The sequence below is a fragment of the Oryza glaberrima genome, chromosome 4 (genome assembly GCF_000147395.1).
Source record: "Oryza glaberrima chromosome 4, OglaRS2, whole genome shotgun sequence".
Classification (NCBI taxonomy): Eukaryota; Viridiplantae; Streptophyta; class Magnoliopsida; order Poales; family Poaceae; genus Oryza; species Oryza glaberrima.
The window spans coordinates 27,049,171-27,068,194 of record NC_068329.1 but is presented as its reverse complement, the minus strand read 5'-3'; the positions used below and the strand labels follow the sequence as shown (position 1 = coordinate 27,068,194).

General features: G+C 42.6%; 2 protein-coding genes, 1 long non-coding RNA gene and 1 pseudogene across 5 annotated transcripts; 3 read left to right on the top strand and 1 right to left on the bottom strand.

Annotated features, from left to right (window-relative positions):
* The first annotated feature begins 650 nt into the window (after positions 1-650).
* Positions 651-5,464, top strand: LOC127771782 (probable cation transporter HKT1;4). 2 transcript variants are annotated; one of them, XM_052297715.1, is made up of 3 exons: positions 651-1,841; positions 4,619-4,944; positions 5,027-5,162. In XM_052297715.1, the coding sequence occupies exons 1-2, from the start codon at positions 760-762 to the stop codon at positions 4,896-4,898; spliced, it is 1,362 nt and encodes a 453-aa protein (XP_052153675.1). In that variant the 5' UTR covers positions 651-759; the 3' UTR covers positions 4,899-4,944; positions 5,027-5,162. The 2 variants fall into 2 exon arrangements, with proteins under 2 accessions (XP_052153675.1, XP_052153674.1); XM_052297714.1 differs by having other exon boundaries at positions 666-1,841; positions 4,619-4,840; positions 5,027-5,464.
* Positions 5,465-6,648: 1,184 nt separating this feature from the next.
* Positions 6,649-9,467, top strand: LOC127771783 (cation transporter HKT1;1-like; annotated as a pseudogene).
* A 1,168-nt stretch (positions 9,468-10,635) lies between these two features.
* LOC127771330 (uncharacterized) lies at positions 10,636-14,075 on the bottom strand. Its single transcript, XR_008017124.1, has 6 exons — positions 13,947-14,075; positions 13,676-13,708; positions 12,645-12,771; positions 12,025-12,574; positions 10,833-11,142; positions 10,636-10,735 (listed from the first exon to the last, which is right to left on the bottom strand). It is a non-coding gene; the product is annotated as an uncharacterized LOC127771330 (long non-coding RNA).
* Positions 13,001-15,598, top strand: LOC127771329 (cation transporter HKT1;1). 2 transcript variants are annotated; one of them, XM_052297221.1, is made up of 4 exons: positions 13,594-13,776; positions 13,904-14,423; positions 14,822-15,046; positions 15,264-15,598. In XM_052297221.1, the coding sequence occupies exons 1-4, from the start codon at positions 13,740-13,742 to the stop codon at positions 15,436-15,438; spliced, it is 957 nt and encodes a 318-aa protein (XP_052153181.1). In that variant the 5' UTR covers positions 13,594-13,739; the 3' UTR covers positions 15,439-15,598. The 2 variants fall into 2 exon arrangements, with proteins under 2 accessions (XP_052153180.1, XP_052153181.1); XM_052297220.1 differs by having other exon boundaries at positions 13,001-14,423.
* The last annotated feature ends 3,426 nt before the right edge of the window (positions 15,599-19,024 follow it).

Here is a 19,024-nt window from a genome sequence, read left to right as displayed (position 1 = left end):
AAAGAGGAAATTTCTATATAGGAAGAACATTTTTCAAAAAGAAAATCTTAATCTTTAGGAGTTTTAAAAATATGCATGCCATAATCTAGTAGTTAGTAGCTAAAAAACTGGGCCTTAGTTTCTATCCATATATTTTAGGTTCAATCATTAGTACACAAATTTTAAATATTGACTTTGCAGAAAATAAAAATGTCTTATAGCTCAGAACGGAGAGAGTAACTAAATACTTTATCATTTTTTCTTATTTACTCTCTTCATTCTATATTAATCATTATATAAACTTTTTAGTCAAGATCATGAAAACCTTAACTTCCCTATATTTCAGTTAATATGACCATGTGATGGAAAAAATAGAAACAAGCATACTTCAACTTTCTCGCATGCATAAGAAACGAGCATTTGTAACTGCATGCATGCATGTAGACTAAATTTACATGCCTAGATACAATAATGCTACACTTAAATGGGATTATATATGATAATCAGTTTAGAAATTCTGGTTTTGATTATATAATAATCAATGTAGAATTGAGGGAGTATTACTCTATTCGAAATTGGATGACATCAAATGGTTAGTGGTACGTAGGACGCGTGGCCTATTTTGTTGCTCAGCCATAGCTCCCAGCCTCCCACGTCCGCACGACTATATATAGCGCGGCAGCACGATCGATCGCCGGAGCTCATCCACAAGCTCGCCGAGCCAGCCGTTGCACCGGCCGCGCCGGAGCGAGCACACGGCGGCCGCGCGCGTGCTCCAATATGCCCACGTCGCGGCGCGCGCTCGCCGGCGGCGCTTTGTCCATGCACGTCGCCTACTTCCTCGCCATCTCCTGCCTCGGCTACGGCCTCCTCGGGGTGCTCAAGGTGCGGGAGCCCGGCGCCGCGCCGCGCCGCATCGACCGCTTCTTCACCGCCGTGTCGGCCGCCACGGTGTCGAGCATGTCCACCGTCGAGATGGAGGTGTTCTCCAACGGCCAGCTCGTGGTGCTCACCGTCCTGATGCTCCTCGGCGGCGAGGTGTTCGTCTCGCTCGTGGGGCTCGCGTCCAAGTGGTCCAAGCTGCGGAGCGACGCCATGGACAGATCCCGGCGCGTCGAGAGCCACGGCGACGTCGCGCTCGCCGACATCGACGGCGGCGACGTCGAGAACCCGACGTCGTCGGGAGAGGAGGCGGCGAGCCGACGCCGCCCGATGGACGCGGACACGCTGCGGCACAATGCGGTGCGCGCGCTGTTCTACATCGTGCTCGCCATCTTCGCGGTGGTGCACGTCGTCGGCGCCGTGGCCGTCGCGGCGTACGTGCTCGCGTCGCCGGGCGCGAGGCGGACGCTGGGGGACAAGTCGCTGAACACGTGGACGTTCGCGGTGTTCACGACGGTGTCGACGTTCTCCAACTGCGGGTTCATGCCGACGAACGAGAACATGGTGGTGTTCAAGCGGGACGCGCCGCTGCAGCTGCTGCTGGTGCCGCAGGTGCTGGCGGGGAACACGCTGTTCGCGCCGCTGCTGGCGGCGTGCGTGTGGGCGGCGGCGGCGGCGACGCGGCGGGAGGAGCTCGTGGAGATGGCGAGGGAGGGGGGCAGGGCGGCGGCGGCCGGGTACGCGCACCTGATGCCGGCGCGGCGGTGCTGGATGCTGGCGGCGACGGTGGCGGCGTTCGTCGCCGTGCTGATGGCGCTGGTGTGCGGCATGGAGTGGGGCGGGGCGCTGCAGGGGATGAGCCCGTGGGAGAAGGTGGTGAACGCGCTGTTCCTCGCCGTGAACGCCCGGCACACCGGCGAGTCCACCGTCGACCTCTCCATCCTCGCGCCGGCCATCCTCGTGCTCTTCGTCCTCATGATGTGAGTGCTCTCTGTTTCTCTCTCTGACCTAAGCTCTCTCAGGGTCTCAGCTCTTCAACCTAGCTAGTACTCCATCCGTCTCATAAGTTTTCGCTTGTACTGTTTGACCACTCGTCTTATTCAAAAAATTTTAAAATTATTATTTATTTTTTTTGACTTACTTTATTATCCAAAGTATTTTAAGCATAACTTTTCGTTTTATCCAAAGTATTTTAAGCATAACTTTTCGTTTTTTATATTTGTATAAATTTTTTTAATAAGACGAGTGGTCAAACAGTACAAGCAAAAACTCAAAATCCCTTATATTATAGGACGGAGGAAGTACTTGTTTCCAAGTTTCCTGCATTGTACACTATAATATTCTAGAACCATAGTCTTTTATTACTACTATCCTAGCCCAAAAATATAATAACATAGAATTAGACTAAATGCATCTTAATTCTACGAATCTGGGTAAAGTAGTATAGATTTGTACTACTTGAATGTGTCCTGTCCTTTCTATGCTGTTATATTGTGGACAAAGGGAGTAGCTAGTAGGTACGCAAACCATTTACATCATCATATTAAAATGGGAACTAGTTTTACCATGCATGTTAACTTTACTCTCCGGACCTTTAGAACATATGTTTTCCTTTTCATTAGTTCTCCTCCTACCAATTTTGACATTGTTAGTAGCATGTTTTGCGATTAAATCACAAACTATAAATACATAGAAATGTTTCGTTGCAACATGCATATATGTGGAGGTGAGCCATGCATGCGACCCATAACAATGACGCAATGCCAATACCTTTGTCCCAAAGTGTATTATCCCAAAGTGTATTAGGTTGTGTTCGTTACCGGTGGTTGAAAGCAAATTTCTCATACACGGAAAATGGAACGGTCTAATAGCACTTGATTAATTCAGTATTAGCTTTAAAAACTTAAAAATTAGATTAATTAATATGCTCTTTTAAAGTATTTTTTTATAAAAACCGTACCATTTAACAATTTAAGAAACGTGCGTGCGAAAAACGAAAAAGTGTTGCAAAGAACCTTATTGCATTGCCGAGTGTAGTGGCACTTGGCATCGATGTCCTTGAGTGTAAAATGTCAGGATCTCTCAGGTGGAAACTGCAAAACCACTTGAATTATTGAGTAAAATATCGGATGGTCATATCATAATGACAAATTAAATTACAAGTACTAATAGTGAACGAGTGATGATAGGAGATGTAACGGCCGGTGGCAAGTGGGTTCTCTTCTGCAATGGAATCTTCTTCGGTTCTTCCCTTCTCCGTACGTAACAGTCACGGACAAAAGCACATCAAAACACTATAAACTCGTCAATAATTCTTCGTATCCTAATTAATTTGCTCATCGGCCACAGCAAGATGACACATGTTTTTTTTTTTTTTTGTCTTAGGACAGTTCTAATCTATAACACTAGACATGGTTTTCATAAACTCTACATCATCAAGAAACTACTAGACACTACTCTTCCAATGCAAACACCACTATTTTATACTTTAATTTAATGCTACTTATCTCACATGATGTCTTGGATATTGTGTAGAAACCATGTCTCATGCAAGACATGGTTTCCTTCTCTTTCCTCATTTATTCACTTGCCACATTATTTTTTGTCCTAGGTAGCAACTTATTTAATGCTATGAACACAATCCTAATCATTGGGTTGAGAATGGCCTTAGGTAGGTAGATGCATGTGATGGAGAGTAGTTTCAAACGTCAAAACACTGTCCCATTTCCCAGTTCGAGACCATATGTAGGAGTTGACCGTGCGTTGACCCTTTCTCCTAGATTTTTGACAGATTTTTTTTTATTTTTGCCAAAGAAGAAAAGGATAGCTCTCCTCCTAGCTTCACAGAGACCACAACGCAGCACACCACTTCAACTTGCAAGAACACCACAATCAATTTGCTGAAAGGTATGAGTATTAATATTCCAAGTCTCCATTCAAAAGCCTGCATGCATCACATGCCACACCTTCTGTCAACCTGAGAATATGCTCTCCGCGTTCTCAGCAAATCTGGTCACCTGGGAGGTTGATGACTCTTACCTTCTAATTTTGTTCATGTCAAAATGGGAGGCGCATAGTTGCTAGAATTTGTTCCAATCTTTGGTTCTTCCAGATGATTATGGCTCAATTTTCACATGCAATTCCATAAAATTCGCCATCTTTCCCCAGTTGATGCATGGAGTACAAAATAGTGGAGCACAGTAGTCGTCATTCGTCAACTTTTGCAGCCTGGTTTAGGAACTGGGATGTGTGCCTCTGAAAATGACCTGCATGGCTAAAGCAGGGTGATATCTCCTGCCGATTGTCGTAGCGCGTGCAAAGGAATTTCTTCACCGGCCAGCAGTTGTTCCCATATTGTTCTCTCAAGGCCATATGCTTGTGAATCCAAGCTTCCAGTCAGTTGAGCCATTGTTTTCATCTTATTGTCGCATCATTTACAGAGAATATAACCAAGCACCAGAATGTTCTTGCACGTCACCTGAAAGATCAAACCTTAGACAAGCAGAGCTGCAACTCCTTCCCTGAATTATTTCTCAATAATGATCTGCTTTTGAACATCTGAAGATGATAATCCACCCAAGGGTGACTTTCTGATCGCATTTCGTTAAGCAGCTGCATCGACATGCATGCATTTTCAATGCCCAAAATAAGCAACTAATCACTGAAACTTTAATTGGAAAGATTGCTGCAAATTAACTGATGTCTGTTTAAACTCGTACCGTTTGTTGTCTCATATTCTGCTTCATCTTGCCTCCAGGTATCTACCTCCGTACACGACGTGGTTCCCATTTGAAGAGAATTCCACTACTAAGGATAGTAATGCAGAGAACCAGGGAATCAGACTGCTCGAGAGTACACTTTTATCACAACTCTCCTACCTGACCATCTTTGTCATTGCCATCTGCATCACCGAGAGAAGAAAGCTCAAAGAAGACCCCCTCAACTTCAGTGTGCTAAGCATTGTTGTCGAAGTTGTCAGGCAAGTCAGACTAAATGGTTTCTTACCTGAGAAAAAAAATGCAGACCAAGTAAATTAACAATTTATCTGATGAAAACAGCAAAACACAAAGTAACACTTGTCAGGTATTTCTGAATCTTAATAATACACAATGAAAATAGTAATGTTTTCTTTCGTGGAATCTGACGGATCTGCCCACATTTGCAGTGCATATGGAAATGTGGGGTTCTCAATGGGCTACAGTTGCAGTAGACAGATCAATCCAGACCATCTCTGCACAGATAAATGGACTGGTTTCGTAGGGAGATGGAGCGACTCTGGCAAACTGTTACTCATTTTTGTGATGTTCTTTGGGAGGCTCAAGAAGTTCAGCATGAAAGGAGGCAAAGCCTGGAAACTTAGTTAGATCTTAGATGCAGTACCAGCTGAACATTGCAGGTCCCTGAGGGTAGGAAAAAAGTATAAAGATGTACTCTTTCTCTTCCGTTTGTTTGTATATTCATTTTCACATAGACAGGAACCTTCCACTGTCATCCTTGCACAAAGCTCACCCTCCACTCCAAGTGTTGGCAGTTTCAGATCAGGTGAATGAAAGTTCATCACAAGAAATCAACGTAGGCTAATTAACCTGATTCACTTCACATAGAGATGCTTCTGTCACTGGCTCCCTGCAATGACCATTTATTGCATCCATGTAATGCTAGTAAAAGGCCGGATGTCATTGTGATGGCTGCAATACTTAAATACCCACATGTTAAAAGATATGTAGATGTCTATCAAGTGGTGATCAGTTCATACAGTACGTCCAGAAGTACTTTCTTCTGAAGCAAGGGCATCTAGAAGAACCTGAGAGCTGAGATCACAAAGATTGAAAAAACACTAGATTGCTTATCCTAGTCACTACACTTTTCTGATAGAAATTAAAAAGGACACACGTGCAACCAAGGGTGCATCAGTGAAAAAAAGAGAGAATAAAAGGGAAAAGGGAAAGAAAAACTCCACTACACATTGTGCATTCTGGTACACTTGTTCCCACTACAGAAGATGTTGATTATATAGCAATAAAGCAAACAATCTAGTATTTGTGGAATCTGAAAGATAAACCTCAGCTACATACAAAAATAAAACGAGGTAACAAATTGTAATCTGTTATAATAAATATATAAATGTTCAATTAAGTGAATGCAAAGGAAAACCAAAATTAGCCATAACTTTGATACCAGAATCTTCAACAATGGACTGAACAGCAATATGCAGTAGTAAATTCAAAATAATGGTTACTATAACTAAATTTCAGTATCATGATACACAGGTGAATTCTATTAGGAAAACAGGGACAAATTTGTAGTCCAAAACTAGTTGCACATGCAACATTACTGATTTCAGCTAAAGAAGAACACAACTAATTTTTTACAATACCGTATGATAATAATAGATTAAAAAAGAGTGAATTATTGAGGCAGAGCAGGTTTACGTGTGAAGACAAACAGCTAATCTAAATTGAGGATATTCTTATGACTCAAAAAATGTGAATGAAGGATTCTAATTGCTGACAATCATTTCACTCAAGAACATATAGTAGTTAGGCATTATAATATTCTAAGCACATGCTTGTGCATACACCAATCATGCCTGGGTTGGGGCCCTGTACACACCATCAGCATCATGATTCTGCAAAATGGGCACATCTGTCTTACACCATCCTACATATGAAGATCCAGAACTTGGTTGCAGTGAGCAATGGTGGCAAAGACAGAATCATTGAAACCTAAGAAACACCTTCCAGTAGCCAACTCCAGCATACTGAACACTATGCCCACAAACCTCCAATGATGCATCCATTCAGTTCAATCCTAGTTACATCACAGCATCTGCCATTAGCCATGAAAATCCCACAGCCCAAGTTCCAAGTGGTTAGGGACATTACAGAGAAAGTTAAGCACCTCCATGTGTTTATCTCCATGAGGCTTCGTTCCCTCTCCAAATGTGCAGTGTGTTTTTTCAGACGCTGTTTCTGGTTTTTCATGTTCCAAAGCAATCCATTAATAGTTCAACTTGTGTACTTCATCTCAATATCCTTTGTTGGTTTCCTTGCTCTGAAGATCCTCAAGCCACGACACAAGCCAACTCCAAGGGACCTGGATTTGATGTTCACTTCTGTGTCCACAGCAACAGTCTCAAGCATGGCAACAGTAGAGATGGAAGACTTTTCTAACCAGCAACTCTGGGTGTTAATACTTCTGATGATATTGGGAGGAGAAGTATCCATTTCAATGCTGGCGCTGCACTTCAACAATGCTGAGACCAACACAAACGAAGTCCTCCCAAAAAGATCACCTTCGACGAGAAGGAATATTGAATCCTTTGATGCTGTAAATGATAGCAATCAAAATAGTTCACAAGGCTTCCAATCAGAAGCAACCATATCACTTAAATGGGTACAGGGAAGCAGAACCATGAAACAGAAGTGCCGCAATATGTTGGCTCATATAGTGACAGGCTACTTCATAGCAGCTGTTGTTTGCAGCTCCTTAGTCATTATTATTTTTGCTCAGATTGACTCAGATACAAGACAACTCCTGAAGAGTAAAGATATCAAAATATGGACGTTTTCCATCTTCACAGCAGTATCCTCATTTGCAAACTGCGGCTTCACCCCGGTAAATGATAACATGGCAATATTCAGAAAGAAATCCAGTCTATAACTTCTGGTTACCCCACAGGTTCTAGCAGGCAACACTATATTATCGCCACTATTGAGGTTAAGCATATGGATCTTGAGGAAGGTTAGCAGAAGAGAAGAATATGCCTACATCCTTCAGCATCCAGAGGATACTGGCTACAGGTATTTGCAATTGCAGAAGAATTCAGTCAACATGGTTCTCACTGTTGGGGGGCTAGTTCTGCTGCAAGTGATGTTTCTTTCCTATTTTGAGTGGAACTCAAGTGCCTTAAATGGAATGAACTGATTTGAAAAGTTGGTTTGCTCATTGTTCCAGAGTGTGAAACTGTGAATACAAGGCATGCTGGTGAAGCTGTCATTGACATCTCAACCCTTTCTCCTCCAATACTAGTTCTATTTGCACTTGTCATGTAAGTATTCCCTATAAACATTTCATAATATTTATTATTTTGAAGCATTTATCAGGACTTTCAGAATTTTATCATAAATATGGCACAATCACCATCAGTAACTGCAAAGGATAAATTAAGCACATAATTTCAGAACGAAACAACATAAACAATTATGAGCTTAAAATCTTCAGATATTTTTTGGTTGAAATTGCTTAGTTATCTTAATAAAGGAACACAAAACTAGTTCACTTGTTGAAGGCCAGCCTTATGTTCTCGCAAGAGTTTCAGTTTAAATGAAGTTCTAGATAATAACATGGAAGTATGAACACTGTCTCGGTGAGAAACATACTTGTTTACTACAGCTAATTCAGCAATTTGTGTACTCGAAAAAGAAAAAAAAAACAGATAAATGCATAGAACAAAATCAAAACAACCATAAAATCCTGCACTATGACAGAGGTCACAACATGGCGGAGAAGAACAGATTCCACAATCCAGATAGTCAATTCATCAAAAAAATAGAAAAGCATGCTAGTACCCACGTAAACTTCAATGACAACATGCCATTAACTTATTTGCAGGTACTATCCTTCTGATAATTCAGCTCTCCCTATCAATGCTGATAACAAGCCTTTGACAGAACGAGGAAGAAATTCAAATGATCAGGCCATATGGAAGAATTTTATCATTTCAAAGTCTGCTTGCTTAGCAATATTCACAATTATAGCATGCATAACAGAAAGGAAGTCAATATCTACTGATCCACTAAATTTCAACATTTTCAGCATAGCATTCGAAATTATCAGGTAAGTTCACATCCTTATTTCTAGGAAAACCCTCAACTATGGCCTAGGAAATAGGAATGATTTCCATCCCCCAACTTTGAAACCATTACTACCCTCAACAATGGCCTTCCAAATTAACTATGTGCATGGAAAAGAAATATGAAGAAGGTCAGCATAAAAGAAAATTATGTTTGCACCTTCCAAGCAATGATGCAAAATTTTCTTTCACAGTGCATACGCCAATGTGGGATACTCACTAGGCTATAGCTGCAAGAGGTTGCTGAAACCTGATGCTACCTGCAAAGCTACTTCATATGGGTTCGTCGGCAAGTGGACCGACGAAGGTAAGCTGATGATAATTTTAGTGATGTTCCTGGGGAGGTTTAAAAAGTTCACCCTCACAGGAGGAAAATCTTGAACGTCCATGTAATTAAACATCACTACATCAGTAGGGAGTAAACTGTACGATCACGAGCATTATAAGCAAAAAAGTTTGAAGGTGTAAACTGTAAATCAATCAGTTGATATCATCATATCACCCTAAGCATGGGGAAACGAAATTCGTCTCGATATCCAATTCCTCGGTAGGAATTCAATCGATATTACATGAATGCGACGCGAGAGCCTCGAATGGGCTAAGCGAGAATCCATTCCGTGATCAGTTCACCGAGGGGAAAAGTACGAGGAACGCGTATCGTATCGCATTACGCATTGGGATTTGATTTCGCTAGCCATTAGCACGAGAGCAAAAACACGGGCACCCAGATCAGGGAAATGCAGAGCATGGAAAGAGGGGAACTACCAGGAGAAGCGAGGTTGCAGAGGTGGCCGGCGGCGAGGCCGCCACGGCAGGGCATTGATTGGGCTTGTCCCCGTCCTCGGATGCGCGGCGAGGCGCGGCGCGGCGAGGCGGGCAGAGGGAGACATCGTCGGCGGCGGGAAACCGAGCTCCCACGCGCCGCGACAGGATCGCGTCCAGGGCGACGGGCACCGCGCGCGCCGGCGGCGGGAAGAACGCCGGCGCCTCCCGCCGCCGTCGTCGGCTGTTGCGGCGGACTGCTCGCCAATCGCCATCGTCGGGCTTCCCCAACGACTGGGCCTAAAAAATGGGCCTAAAGAGCTAATGTTTGGTCCTCAAGTGGGCCCAATAAACTGTGGGCTATATATCAGCCCAACACATTTAGGGCCCTCATTTTTTTTCGCCGATAAATGCTAACGATATGTTGACTGAAAATCTACCTCCAAATCTTGTAGATTTTGGTCCACCGGATGAACTTTGCGATTTGTGCTTCAGGCCTTCTCCTCCAACTCCGGCGACCTTCTTCTCTGGCGCCAGCGATACCCTAGACTCTGGCAAAGGACCCTACGGGTTAGGATCCCGGGTTGGGGTGGGGGTTGGAGGGGGAGGGGGGAAGAGGGGGGAGTTCGCCGGCTTTAGAGGGATGGCCGTGGGAGGCGGCAGCCCTCCCCTCGCTCATTCCGCCACCGCCACTCCCTCCCATCGCGCATTCCACCACCACCGGCCGATCCCCCGCCACCGCCCGCCTTGCCGGCTGGCCGAAAGGCGTCAAGTTGTCAATGGCGCCGTCAAGCCCCCCCTCCCCCCCCCCCCCCCGGCTGGCCCCCTCCCCTTTCCCTCCCTCTCCTCTTCTTTCCTTAAGCGGATGGCGGCGCGCTGTCCCTGCACCGCCGTCTTCCCCGTCTCCGGCGGCGGGGCGCCACCACCGGCCGCCTCCTCCTAACACACCCTTCCGCTTTGCCCCCGCCGCCTACACCGGCCCACCGCCAGCTTCTGACCCCGCAACTTCGGCGTCGCCGCTGCGTCACCCACTGGATTCGCCGCCCACCGTCGAGCTGCCGCCTCCCACGGCCATCCCTCTAACTCCTCCCTCTTCCCCCTCCCCCTCCCACCCCCATCCCAACCTAGTACCCTAACCCGTAGGGTCCTCTGCCGGAGTCTAGAGTGTCGCCGGCGCCGGAGAAGAAGAGGAGGTCGCCGGAGTTGGAGGATAAGGCCTGGAGCACGAATCGCAAAGTTCATCCAGTGATTCAAAATCTGCAAGATTTAGAGATAGATTTTCTGTCAATATATCGTTAGCCTTTCCGTAAAGAAAATCAATCCGGGCAATTTATGAGCAGCTAACTTAGCTTACTTATTAAAACAACGAATTCGAGAGGATCGGAGTCATCAGCTTCGAACTTTTTTGTTCACTGCTAGTTGTGCGTCCATATATCGTGGGGGCGGCATCCACATACGTAAAGATTATTGATCAGCAGAAGGAAACAAAGATCATGTTTCTTCCACTTCATGTTACCTATCATCGATCAAATAGCCGTGTCCACATCTGTCATACATGCTGGCCGGTACTCCATGTTAGCCAAATCCATTCTCTCTACCAACCTCAGATCCTTGAGAGGGTGTCAAATATCCTGGCAAAATGCTGGTTGAACAGATTAAAACCGCTGTGGAAAAAACAGGTTAAAGTTGAATTATAGTGCATGAATAATTAATGGTCTCTTCAGATTATAGCCAAAATAAATCTTACTAAATTTTGGTATTGCTAAATTTTTGGCAATTTGACAATATTGCCAAAGTTTTAATAGGATTTCTTACTTATTTATCAGAGTTTAGTAAGAAACTAAATAGATGCACATATTTTCACAACTTTACCAAAAATTGGTATGGTTTGAAATAACATCTATCTGAACAGGTCCTAAGTTTTAATTATTTTAAAGAGATAATAGCTACTTTAGCCCCTAAAGTTTCTCTGTAGGATCAGTTTAGTCTCTAACCTTTTAAATGGTCTAAATAAATCCTTAACCTTTATCATAAAACCTAGAATAGTCTTTGGGTCCACCAAAACCATCATATGGATATGCCATGTCATCATTCATGCAAAATCTATAATGAATTGTTCAATTTACCCTTACGTATATAATAGAAAAATAAATATAAGGGTGAATTAGACATAACCATAGGAAAAAATACTTCCTTTTTTCATCATTTTGAGGTATATTTTTGCTCCTGCATATACCATATATTTTTTTTAACTTTTTCCTTTTGTTTTTTATTTTCCTATGCGTAAGGGTAAATTGGACAAATCATATAGATTTTGCATAGGAAGGTGACATGGCATGTCCATGTGGCGATTTTGGTGGGACCAAGGACTATATTAGCCCACATGACAAATTTAAAGGACTTGTTTGGACAATATGAAAGATTAAGAACTAAAATAACCCAGGAGCGAAACTTTAGTGACCATATTAGCTATTATCCTTATTTTAAACATGAAAAATAGATTTATTTGATATTTTAAAGCAAAGACAATTTTCAACGAAACATACCATTTGATAGGTAAGTTTAATAATTTGGAAAAACGTGCTAACAAGTCGAGATAAAATCTTTCTGACTTTCTCTTACTCCTCTTCAGCCATACGCTCAAGCTTTAACTGAAGTCCATAGAAAGCAAGCGGCAGCGTGCAATGCGTGTCCAGTGCAGCGGCGCATGCGCGTGAGCGCGTCAATGTCGTTAAGAAACAGTTACATGTACCTGTCAGTGGCACAATTGGGAGCTCAATAGCAGCTGAGATTTTCAGCGAGGCAAAAGACATACAGAAGTAGAAGAGATGGTGAGCCAATCAAAGCACAAACCAACGCGTAGTAGCTGACGGATTTGAATTGTCCGCACATGAGCTCTCCCAGCCACTAAATCGGGGAGCCCAAAGGAAAAAAATTCTCTCAATTATTGCTGCGTGATCCACTGCATTATTGTCCGATCACTCAAACAGTGGTCCATCGAAGCTTTCGGCTGCTCGATCGATCAGTTGCCATTGCCGTTTGCCAATCTCACCTGCATGCTGTATCCATTCCGACTGAACTGGGGTCTGAACTGAACTGTTCAGATCAGAGAGAAGAATATAAAAAAACATTCAGTGACACTAGTGTTAATGCTTGTACATTTTACCAGTGCGGATGAGGTCTCGAATTGTCGATAGGTTACAGCTGCTGCACACAGATGCATGGACCAACTTCACTGGCAAGTGTAGTGACTTCCTTGACTGCTCAGGAAGAAGGGAATCACATAGACCAATCTGTAACAAAAAAAAAAGAAATATTTTAATCAAGAGAATAGTGTTGTTGTAGGAAAAATTGCCACGAGTCCTTTTCGGAGTACCAAAAATCCCTGGATTGGCTTGTTCCACAGCCACAAAATATGCTAACTAAGGTACCATCAGCATCATTGTTGTGCGAACTGAACGTACTCCTCTTGCTACAAATATAGACCAAACACTTGGGACTCTCAAAAGTACACACCACCAATGTTGATTGTTTCATCCTACATATTAAGCTCAGAGCATCCTCACATTGGGCAGCGTTACACAAGTACCAACAATATTAGAAACCTACCAAATATGCCATTGAAACACACTATGGGTTGCCAACTCCAATACCACCTTCTATAAGCCCAAAAAATTTGTTGAAGAATGCATCCACCAAGTTTAGTGCTAGATACCTTGAAGCGTATCAAACTATACATAGCCATGAAGCTCCTGTTACCGAATTCAGAGGTGCTTCGGATCTATTGGGAGAAAGCTCAGCATCTCTGTGGGTTCCTGTCCATGAAGCTCATTTCCAGAGCCAGATGTGTGGCAAGTTCTGTCAAACAATCTTACAGTTTTCTGGTTTGCAAAAGTAACCCTTTGGTAGTTCAGCTCGTTTACTTTGTGATAATCTCATTTGCTGGTTTCCTTGCTCTGAAGAATCTCAAGCCCCAGGGTAAGCCAGGTCCAAAGGATTTGGACCTGTTGTTCACCTCTGTGTCTACACTTACTGTCTCGAGCATGGCAACAGTAGAGATGGAAGACTTATCTGACAGGCAACTCTGGGTTCTGATCCTTCTGATGCTAATGGGAGGAGAGGTGTTCACATCAATGCTAGGGCTCTACTTCAACAATGCCAATGCCAACAGAAATGAGAACAGCCAGAGAAGTTTACCTTCAATCAGCTTGGACATTGAATCCAACAGTCCTGCAAACAATGGGGATCACAAAATTACGGAATGTGGCCAATCAGAAGAAACTATGTCGCAAAACCAGGTACAGCAAAACAAAAGCATAACATATAATCCTTGCGCTGTGTTGGTTCGCATAGTGACAGGTTATTTCGTAGCTACTGTCATTTCCAGTTCTGTCATCATTATTATTTACTTTTGGATTGATTCAGATGCAAGAAATGTACTGAAAAGTAAGGAGATCAATATGTATACCTTTTGCATCTTCACAGCAGTGTCCTCGTTCGCAAACTGTGGCTTCACGCCACTAAATAGTAACATGCAACCCTTCAGAAAGAACTGGGTCCTTTTGCTCCTAGTGATCCCGCAGATTCTAGCAGGCAACACCTTGTTTTCACCACTCTTGCGGCTATGCGTATGGGTTTTGGGGAAGGTCAGTGGAAAAGCAGAGTATGCTTACATCCTTCAGCATCCTGGGGAGACTGGCTACAAACATTTGCATGTGAGGAGAAATTCTGTTTACATTGTTCTGAGTGTTACTGGACTGATTCTACTGCAAGTAATGTTTATTTGCTCGTTTGAGTGGAACTCAGAGAGCTTAGAGGGAATGAATTGGTTACAGAAATTGGTAGGATTATTATTCCAGAGTGTTAATACAAGACAAGCCGGTGAATCTATCCTTGATATATCAACACTTTCTCCATCAACTCTGTTGCTATTTGCAGTCGTCATGTTAGTATCTCCTCCAAACCCTGTCTTCTAATGAATTTAACTAAATCAGTAGAACACTTAGATTAGTTATTACTGGAACATAACAAATTATCAGGAGAAACTGTTGGAAAATTTGATAGCTTCATCATTTATAACTTTGAAGATTACTAAACACATGCATTCATGACCACTGCAGCTTGCTAGGTTTTATCGATTTTATACGTCACCGAAATAGTAGTTATGAACTTCAAATCTGCATCTAAATAACTACTGTTGAATAGAGAAAGTGAGACTACTTTGAACAAATAGGACAGAACTTCTGACAAGGGTTTAAATGAAAAGTAGGCAGCATACAACATGTTTTATGTGGAACAGCATGTTTCCTACTCCTTGTTAACAGATAATCAACTTGCTTGCAGGTACCTTCCTTCCGATGCTTCATTTCTCACTGCCAATGCTGATAACCAGCCCTTGACAGATAAAAAGACAAACTTGATTAGCAGAGCACTGTGGAGGAATTTTACCGTTAACAAGCTTTCTTGTTTAGCAATGTTCACATTCCTGGCATGCATAACAGAAAGGAAGTCAATTTCTTCTGATCCACTAAATTTCAACATCTTCAGCATAGTTTTTGAGATAATCAGGCAAGTTCACATCCTTTTTTTTGTCTGCCCATAACAGAAACTATGGCTACATCAAAATTACATAACTGAAAATCCGAATTGCCTAGCATGATCACTAAGAACCACTGAATCAGCATAATTAAATTTGCAAGAACATATCAAATCTACGACCTGTCTTTTTTTTTTCTTTTTTGGTTGCTTACAAGCAAACAGAAATAACGCCATTTTATTTCCACAGCGCTTTCGGCAATGTAGGCTACTCACTAGGATACAGTTGCCAGAAGTTGTTGAAGCCTGATGCCACTTGCAAAGATGCTTCCTACGGGTTCGTCGGCAGGTGGACCGAGGAGGGTAAGCTGATAGTTATCCTGGTGATGTTCCTGGGGAGGCTCAAGGAGTTCATCCTGAAATGAGGAGAAGCTTGAGTGCTCACGTGCCACAAGGACCAGAGCGTGCAAGCTTTTTTAGAGATTCCACATTAGTTCATTGATTCGGGCTGATTGACCCCGAATCACGATTGGCAAAACTGCAAAAGGAGGTATTTATCAAGCTTTTTTTAGAGATTCCACATTAGTTCATTGATTCGAGCCGATTGGCCAAATCACGATTGGCAAAGCAAAAGTGCAAAGGGAGAAATTTATCAACATCGCTTAGGCCGTGTGCAGTGTGCGAGCAATCTTCATCACACGAACGGAGAAAGGATCGCGCTCCAGTGCTCGCTCGCGTAAACGTCTATCGGCCATGGGCATTGTGTTCAGCCCTAACTAAGCACCATGATTATAAGAAAATTCGAAGAAATGTGGAAGGAAAAAAAAAATCGTAACCTACAAGGATGATAGGATATAGGAACTGACAGAAGAGGACGGCGAGGAGCGGGGTCGGGGGACGGTGGAGGCATCCTCCGCCGGCGAGCTCCACCACGGAGGCGACGCCGGCGCCGAGTCGCCGCCGCGCTGCACTGCTCTAGTGCTCTGGCTGGGAGGGCCTAGAGTAGCAGAATAGGTCAAGATTGGGCCGCGCCCTCTACGAAGCCCATGGGCTTTGGGCCATTTGCTTACGCTGATCTTTAGGTTTGGCTGTTGGATGGATTTGCATTTGCGCACCTTGAGACGAGCTCATCACCGCCATGTGCTTTTATGTCATGCTTGCACCAACAGCACCATTGCACGGTAGTACCATTTTTCAAAAATATACAAGAAGCAGGTGTTCACAAACGTGCACACATACCATATCTTTATAAATATCTCAAAAAACTGCACAATATATTTTAAAATTAACGAAATGACCGCATCTCACTAGTCACTATGATGGTTACGCCGTTGCCTACCACAGGAAAAAAAATAGCCGTAAATACGAGCAATTCTCTTGGATTTGAAGTGCCTCTCTCTCCAATTTAAAAAGAAAAAGAATAATAAATGCGTCATGGAACTTTATCATGACTTTATCTTAAAATATAAGCATCCCTTTATCTTAAAATATGAGCATTTCTAAATTGTTTGGCAAATATTAAGATTACTCAATGATCAAATTTTGATTTCTAAAATTGCTTAAATTCCTCTGCCAACCACTTGATTGATTGAAACTGCATATATTTCGTCTTTGAATTGGAATCACTGCCTAAAACATTACTGTGGTGCAGATTTTAAATCCTAAACATGGTTATATTTTGAGGAAGAGGGAGTGCTTCATACGAAATTCACAAGAAAGTAAATCAAATATACAAGTGCTCTGTTTAAGAAACCAAACGAAAAGAGGGTATCTGAGAGTGCGATTGCATGCAGCCGACATTACCACGTGAAAAGAGCTTGGTAAAAAACTACAAGATTCCCAAAGTAATATAAGCCTAATTGTTTCGCTTATACATGGTTATACTTATCAATCAAAATTTAAATTTTTAATCTTAATTTGGAGTTGATTTTGTGGTTTTGAATCGAAATTTATTTTTCAATCTTTGCTTTTAAATCGTTGAGAACACGTATATAAAAAATTCATTCTTTTTCGTTTGTAAATATGTCGTTTGGCCTATTCCCCTAATCAGCGGAACGATGAGGCCATATATAATATAATGGATATCAACTGGGCATAATTCAGTTGTTCATAATCCTTGATTATAAAATCTATCCACACGGTCACCTAGGTTTAGGTCTCAAATTTAACACATGTGCTCACATTTTTCTTAGGATTTAATCTCAAAAAGTGAAAAACGCACATGGATCTTTCGGCTAGCTCTACAAGGTGGTGGGTTAGACGATTTGGGTTCAAAGTCTTACCCCTTCTAATTATTTAATATTAGGTCCATACGGTAATATTTGCGTCTCAAAAAGTCCATGTGTGATGATCAAAACACGTCCGTGCACCTTATGAAGTTAAGCCTTCAAATCTAGACATATATAAGTATACTATTTTATAAGTCAGTATCGTGTATGCATAACCCTCCAATTTGTTAAAAAAAAAAAAAACAAACGTGCGACTCTAAATCCCATGAACCGTCATCACCTATGTCGACCTTTATAAAGAGCAGAGAAATCAGCAGCTCACGCACATAGAAATAGGACGAGCCATCAGAGTTCAAAGCAGCACAGGTTAGTGCAACGGAGCGCCCCCTCAGAAAACGAAAAGACACCTAGAAAAATGATGTTTCCTTCGGCCGACCCGCGGCAAAGAAACCCAAGAAAAAGGGAACCCTAGAGAAACGATGTAACTTAGGGCCTGTTTGGATACAGTAATATCGGATGTTTAAAAACTAATTAGAAATATTAAATATAGACTAATAATAAAACCAAATCCATAACTCTGCTAGACGAATCTATTAAACCTAATTAATCCATCCATCATTAGCAAATATTTACTGTAACACCACATTGTCAAATCATGGCGTAATTAGGCTTAAAAAATTCGTCTCGCAATTTACATACAAACTGTGCAATTGTTTTTTTCGTTCATATTTAATGCTCCATGTATATATCAAATATTTGATGTGACGGAAAAGTTAGAAGTTTGAAGGGAACTAAACACAGCCTCAAAATTTTTTTTGAAAGGAATCAGCACGAGACTGTGCTATTTCATTACATATAGGCGTAAAAAAATACAACCCCTAGGGGCAAAAAAAAAAATAGCTGTACAAATTACATAAGTGCTATGATTATGATTAAGTTGGTAAGAATTCTCCAAGTCGCCTTGCGCCTGCCATTATCCAGGTTCTTGCCTCTTCCTTTATTTTTGCCATAAGGTTGAGGACCGCCGTTTCCTTGTGCTCGAAGATCCTTTGGTTCCTTTCTTTCAAGATTTCCTAGGCTATGAGTAGGATTAAGGATCGCAACTCTTTCTTGGGCACTTCTCTTTTGTTGGCTAACATTTCCCACCATTTGTGTACGTTTTGGCATGGCTCCCAATTGCTCGGATCCAATTGCTGATAAGCCACCCAGTTGGCCGTCAGTCTCCAGATCCTTCTGGTGTATCTACAGGAAGCTAAAAGGTGACATGCCGTCTCGTTCGTCATACGGCATAGGGGACACACTCCGCTATTTGGCCATCCTCTTGTAGCTAGTCGATCGAAAGTCCAAACTCTATTTTGAATCACAAGCCACGCATAAAATTTGCATTTTGCAGGGGCCCAAGATTTCCAAATTAGGGGATTGAAGTTGGTGCCGGCTGTTCCTAGACACTAAGCCTTGTATGCCGAAGAGGCCGAGTATTCTCCATGATTCGAGAGCTTCCAGATGATGTGATCCGACTCATTTTGGTTTAGCATGATATCCTGGGTTGCGCTCCATAGGGATACAAGCTGGCTGATCAGTTCCACTGTAAAAGTAGTGTTCCCATTTAGCTCCAGGTCATCGATCGAGGTGTCATTTTCAATGCCTTCACGTAGCGATTTGCTTCTTTTCTTGGAAATTGCATAGACGAGCGGCATACTGTCCTTTGGTCTTTGCCCGTCCATCCAGGCGGACTCCCAAAAGTGGATCGTGTTTCCATCCCCTATTATTATTTTGGTAGCTG